The 6,564-nt window shown below is 42.5% G+C and overlaps 1 protein-coding gene across 1 annotated transcript; it reads right to left on the reverse strand.

The window, feature by feature from the left end:
- Positions 1 to 6,558, reverse strand: LOC121535223 (von Willebrand factor C domain-containing protein 2-like). The gene is made up of 3 exons (XM_041842065.2): positions 5,908 to 6,558; positions 1,582 to 1,711; positions 1 to 651 (listed from the first exon to the last, which is right to left on the reverse strand). The coding sequence occupies exons 1-3, from the start codon at positions 6,247 to 6,249 to the stop codon at positions 464 to 466; spliced, it is 660 nt and encodes a 219-aa protein (XP_041697999.2). The 5' UTR covers positions 6,250 to 6,558; the 3' UTR covers positions 1 to 463.
- Between the last annotated feature and the right edge of the window lie 6 nt (positions 6,559 to 6,564).

Raw genomic sequence — 6,564 nt, forward strand, 5'->3', positions numbered from 1 at the left:
TTTTATCCAAAGCGACTTACAGTCATGCGTGCATACATTTTATTATTTATTATTATTATTTTATGTATTGATAGAAGATTGTGTGGGACGTGAACTCATCTTGACATTAGACCACTTTTTAAGTCAAACTTTGATTTGAAAGTGAACTGCCACTTCACAAGTTCATTCATTGATAACAGCTCGAGTCCTTTGGAATAGGTTTAGGTTTAGACAAGAGAACACAAATACATCCACATTTGTGCTACATGCTACAGTACATGTCAGTTAGTGTCTCTTCCTCTTCTAGTCCTGCTGATAATTCATTCTGGGGTGAAGTTTCCCCATGGTACAGATCTAGGATCAGTTTCTCCTCCCCCAATCCTAACCTTAACCATTAGTGGGAGGAAATGCTAAACTGACCCAAGATCAGTGTCTAGGGGCAGCTTCACCCTACACCGGGGCAAATGACTGGTCCTACTTTACATTAGTTATTCTGGCTAGCCTCTTCAGGGGTGCAGTTACGTACGCGGGCACAGGTGGCCAAGCGGTTGCCCTCCCAGTAGCCAGCGTCACCTGAGTCATGACAGCGACACTTTGTGCAGGAGTCCACCCATACAGGTTCCCCCCCTGGGATCACATGGCTGCGGGTCGAATCCACATAGCAGTTGGGCCCTGGGGAAACACACAATCATTTTTGTTAACTTGCCATCTGGTTGTGATATTTTGCATTGTGCTTCTCTTTCCATGAGGATAAACTATCACCCCTACCATAAAGAGGAGAGGGTATTTTCAGTAGAAGTTGAACTACAGACAATAAGACTTGATTAACTGTGAATTTCTGTAATTGAAAAAACGATGTATACTTAATTGCGTGGTCATAGACCACCTAAAATCAAACCATGAATGCATCTTCAACTGGCTATTTTCCAACTCGATAAACTTCCTTTAAAAAAGCTATTGTGTGTCTCAGTAGAACAGGAGAGAGTGGATCGGTCATTGGTAACGGTGTGTGAAGAGCATTATTTCATGCTGATATAGTTATTTCTTCCCCCCACTACTTCCATTTGTTTGGATAAATGATCACCTTCATACAGTATATTGCTGCTTGTGGTGCTGACAACAGTAATGTGACAAAACTAACAGCATGCATCACAATAAGGGGTAAATTATGAAGAACTGTTTCTGCACAGAGAATAGACAATGTGAGGAATCTGAACATCAACTTCCCTGTATCTCATCTCCCTTTGCCTAGAGTAGAATAAATTAGAATGCTTCATTGTCAATAAAGAATTTGATGACCTGTGATATCACACAGTCACTTACTGTAAGTGTGTGTGGAGAATAAGAGGTGGCATTTGAGTGAGTTTTGCTAATTATAATGTAGGAATCATGATTGTAGCTAGCTGATATTGACACTGATGGATATGCTAGCTTCTACTTAGGTGAGACATACTTAGACAAGTTCCTTATTTCCCTATTTCCCTTAATGTTCTATATCATCCACAGGAGATTACCCACTTCTCTGTCTCTCCAGGACATCTTTTAAAAATGAGTCATCCGTTCGCAGGTTCTATGTAATAACCATGAGGTCAGTTCACTTACCCTCTGGGCACTCTGGGCAGCACTTGCCATTGGTGTAGACAGGGTTGACGCAGGGCGGGGGGGCACAGTCTGCCACCAGGCAGCGGGCGATGCCATCACTGTCACAGGTACACTGCTCGCACTCATTGGGCTGCCAATCACACAGAACAGAACACAGGCTGTCAGAGACAGAGGACAGCGTCCCAAATGGCACGCTATTCCTTTTATAGTGCACTACTTTTGACCAGAGCCCATAGGGGAATAGGGTGCAATTTGGGATGCAACCACAGACATAGTCCTACCAGTGTTCTTTAGACTGCCACTGGCAGATACTGTATCACTGTTAGACATGAGCAGTTGGACGGAAAATACCTCCCAAGACGTTAGTTCTCATTTATAGAGACAGGGCACTCGATTGTACAATGATAAGACTGACTTATGCAGGTGCTTTAAAGTGAACTGTGACAAGGTTAACTGTGACAGCATTTTGGTTTTCGTGAGCTATAAGCTTTGGTGTACATGCTACACTATATCCCATTTCAAGATACATCTGAAAAAGATAAGTCTGACATATGTAACCATAATGCCATGTTTAAGATGTGCTTATATATGTGTAATGTATGTTTTATTGTATTGAGTTAATGGAAACCGTTAACATATGTTTTCCCTGTCATGGTATTGGATGTTTATCAGCATCTCTGCATGTGGTTCAGATACAGAGGTTGGGTTAAATAAAGTGGAAGAAAAGAACACTATGAGGCTCTGGGCTTAACGTCTCTGAGCTCATCCAGTGCTGTGTCAGAGGGCTCTGATTACCCCCTTAGGGATCTCCCATTAACCATAATAACCTCATCAAGAGGACAATGAGCCAACAGTAAATCTCACTGGATTGGCTTTTCTGTTGCCAGAGTTGTTTCATATTCTAATTCATTGACTGAGGGGGTATTGAATTTCTGCTTGGCTTTGTTGGCTCTGCTTTCCTCTTTCCATTGAAGCAAAGGAAACAAATCAGTGGGCTGAGTTTATTCTTCAAGGAGGTTGAACTGCGGCTAATGATTCTGCTGATCACAGCAACAGACAACAAATCAATAGCACAGTAACGCAATCAGAAACAAGAAACACAGATGTAATTAGAAACAAACAACAAATATGACTGAAGAACCCATTCAATATTATGGATGAGGACTATGAAAGAGATTATCAAAACATTTAAATGGGCATCCAGAAGAACCTCAATATCAAGTGGGTGATTTATGTCTATATCTGTTCTCTCAATTTACATCTGCACTGTCACATTTGAATAGATTGGCTGTAAGTGTAGCAAGATTCAGTATTTAACAGCAGCATACTGCCTCCATGTGACAGTATCTCCACAAATTACAGACCCTGTCAGTAACAGCTTTTCAGCTACTATCATAACTGAGCAGTGTAAAATTAACTAGCTACACTTTATCCAAATGTAAAAGAACAATAGGCCTTCATAGCTGTAGTAGTAGTTCTACAACAAACCACTGGGTGGCGCAAATCATTCATATTCGAAATTTCATCACCATGTAGTGCCAAAAACAGCCCGACGCCCAGATATGTTTCAGTGAAGAAAATACTATAAAACATACTGCAGGGTGAGTTATTCTGGGCCATACAACGTTTCTGTAGTGATACACTACATTACCAAAAGTATGTGATAACAGCCTCCCTTTGCTGCCATAACAGCCTCCACCAGATGTTGGAACATTGCTGTAGGGACTTGCTTCCATTCAGCCACAAGAGCATTAGTGAGGTCGTGCACTGATGTTGGGCGATTAGGCCTGGCTCGGAGTCGACGTTCCAATGAATCCAAAAGGTGTTTGATGGGGTTGAGGTCAGGGCTCTGTGCAGGCCAGTCAAGTTATTCCACACTGATCTCGACAAACCATTTCTGTATGGACCTTGCTTTGTGCATGGGGGCAGTGCCATGCTGAAACAGGAAAGGGCCTTTCCCAAACTGTTGCCACAAAGTTGGAAGTGCAGAATCATCTAGAATGTCATTGTATGCTGTAGCATTAAGATGTCCCTTCACTGGAACTAAGGGGCCTAGCCCGACCCATGAAAAACAGCCCCAGACCATTATTCCTCCTCCACCAAACTTTACAGTTGGCACTATGCATTCGGGCAGGTAGCGTTCTCCTGGCATCCGTCAAACCCAGATTTGTCCGTCCGACTGCCAGGTGGGAAGCTGATTCATCACTCCAGAGAATGCATTTCCACTGCTCCAGAGTCCAATGGCGGCGAGCTTTACATCACTCCAGCCAGGACTATCGTTTCTCTTTGCTTATTTGAGCTGTTCTTGCCATAATATGGACTTTTACCAAATAGGGCTATCTTCTGTATACCCCCCCTACCTTGTCACAACACAACTGATTGGCTCAAATGGATTAAGAAGGAAAGAAATTCCACAAATTAACTTTTAAGAAGGCACACCTGTTAATTGAAATGCATTACAGGTGAGTACCTCATGAAGCTGGTTGAGAGAATGCCAAGAATGTGCAAAGCTATCATCAAGGCAAAGGGTAGCTACTACATGATTCCATATGTGTTATTTCATAGTTTTGATGTCTTCACTATTATTCTACAATGTAGAAAATAGTAAAAATAAAGAAAAACCCTTGAATGAGTAGGTGTTTGACCGGTAGTGTATATGAAAAGATGTTCATGTTTCCGCCCTAACTATGGGAGTCGTTGGCCCAAAGACGGGAAGGCAGGCGACAAGTTTAGGTCCAAAATAAGCCCATAGAAACGCATTGGGATTATTTTGGCGAGAGTGAAACCTCTCGCTTTGCCTCTTCCTCTCTGCTGCAAAAGATACAAGTAGGAATGTCTGACTGAAATACGGGACACATCAACTTAAAATAGTGGTGTTTGAATTTGTTGATAAAATGTGGGACATGATTGTTTGGTGCGGGACAAAGGGCCAAAATGCAGGACTGTCCAACAGAATCCAGGACATGTGATCACGCTACTTATTTCATATTTATAAGAGATGTAGCTATCCTGCACACATAAGTATGTGGACAGGTGTATAAAATCGAGCACACAGCCATGCAATCTCCATAGACAAACGTTGGCAGTAGAATGGCCTTACTGAAGAGCTCAGTGACTTTCAACGTGGCACCGTCATAGGATTCCACCCTTCCAACAAGTCAGTTCGTCAGATTTCTGCCCTGCTAGAGCTGCCGTAATCAACTGTAAGTGCTGTTATTGTGAAGTGGAAATGTCTAGGAGCAACATCGGCTCAGCCGTGAAGTGGTAGGCCACACAAGCTCACAGAACGTGACCGCCGAGTGCTGATGCGCGTAGTGCATAAAAATAGTCTGTCCTCTGTTGCAACACAAACATAGGCACAGACACATGGATACACACACATGATAACATTCGCACTATAAAACACTATGTCTGGCGCAAACCCAAACCTCTCATCACCCCGAGATGTTTTTCATCGGCAGGGACTGGGAAACTGGTCAGAATTGAAGGAATGATGTATGGCATTAAATACAGGGAAATTCTTCCAGAGATTTGAGACTGGGACGGAGGTTCACCTTCCAGCAGGACAATGACCCTAAGCATACTGCTAAAGCAACACTTGAGCGGTTGAAGGGGAAACATTTAAATGTCTTGGAATGGCCTAGTCAAAGCCCAGATCTCAATCCAATTGAGAATCTGTGGTATGACTTAAAGATTGCTGTACACCAGCGGAACCCATCCAACTTGAAGGAGCTGGAGCAGTTTTGCCTTGAAGAATGGGCAAAAATCCCAGTGGCTAGATGTGCCAAGCTTATAGAGACATACCCCAAGAGACTTGCAGCTGCAAAAGGTGAATAGTTATGCAAGCTCAAGTTCTGTTTTTTTTCTCTTATTTCTTTTTTTTTTGTTTCACAAGAAAACATATTTTGCATCTTCAAAGTGGTAGGCATGTTGTGTAAATCAAATGATACAACCCCCCCAAAAAAATCCATTTTAATTCCAGGTTGTAAGGCAACAAAATAGGAAAATTGCCAAGGGGGTGAATACTTTCACAAGCCACTGTATAGTGTATATCAAGAGATATGTGAACAATAAATCAAATACGTTACTTTTGAATAACATCTCCAGTTTGGAAGCGCATATTTGTGCACAGACAGACTTTGGAGCGCCGACTTCAGGAGGTAGCAAAACGACCAACATGACAGTAAGAGGAAAATCAATATACATCAGTCCACTCAATAGACATTTGAGAAGTAAATGACATCCCAGAAATATTGTTTATTAATTCCAGGCAAAGTTTCACCTGATCATCTCGTGCCAAGTAGGGCAATATTTATTATAGCCTACCTGGAAATGTTGTTCCAGTTCATACACCTCTCCCCGGTACTCGCAGCCTATCTTCTCACATCTTGGGCAGCAATCAGTGGGATAGTGGCTGACATGGATGCAAGCCGCGGGCAAAGAGGTGCATTCCGTCCTTGCACAAGAAGACCCTTCTGTGGTGCATTCACACTGCGTGCAGTGGTCCGAGTCTAGAAAGTACCATTCTCCCACATAGTAGACGCTGCCGTTCGCATCACAGGTGTTCTCCTGTCCAGCCACAGAGAAAGCCAGACCGACCTGGACACAGAACAGTAGAGACATCACGGAACGCATAATCCCCATCGAATAGCGTTTATTTGAAAACATTTTCGTGACCAAAAAACTATCCAAAAAATACTAACGAGATTGTGTTCCAGTGTCAAGGATTTAAAAATTCCAAAATGTACTTTAGTGTTTATGGTCATAGAGCAATTTCTACCACATTGTTGAAGAATATAAAATCTTCATAACATTTCTTCAGATGTCCTAGCCTAAAACCTTTCTTAGGTTATGTTCTCAGATCCGAGGCAGACATTTGCAGAGAGGGGAAGTTATTACGCCTCTATGTGGATTATGTTTCAATTCACACGTGACTACCCAGTCTAGTGCTCAGACTCTGCTCCTCGGTCAACTGTCTGTGAG

The sequence above is a fragment of the Coregonus clupeaformis genome, chromosome 21 (genome assembly GCF_020615455.1).
Source record: "Coregonus clupeaformis isolate EN_2021a chromosome 21, ASM2061545v1, whole genome shotgun sequence".
In the NCBI taxonomy this organism is placed as follows: Eukaryota; Metazoa; Chordata; class Actinopteri; order Salmoniformes; family Salmonidae; genus Coregonus; species Coregonus clupeaformis.

Excerpts from the sequence above, each read along its gene's own strand:
- LOC121535223 (XM_041842065.2), bottom strand. The coding sequence starts at position 6,249 with ATGTTTTCAAATAAACGCTATTCGATGGGGATTATGCGTTCCGTGATG. Across the intron at positions 1,712-5,907 it reads AACTGGAACAACATTTCCAG|CCCAATGAGTGCGAGCAGTG; the intron begins GTAGGCTATAAT and ends TGTGATTGGCAG. Across the intron at positions 652-1,581 it reads CTGCCCAGAGTGCCCAGAGG|GGCCCAACTGCTATGTGGAT; the intron begins GTAAGTGAACTG and ends GTGTTTCCCCAG.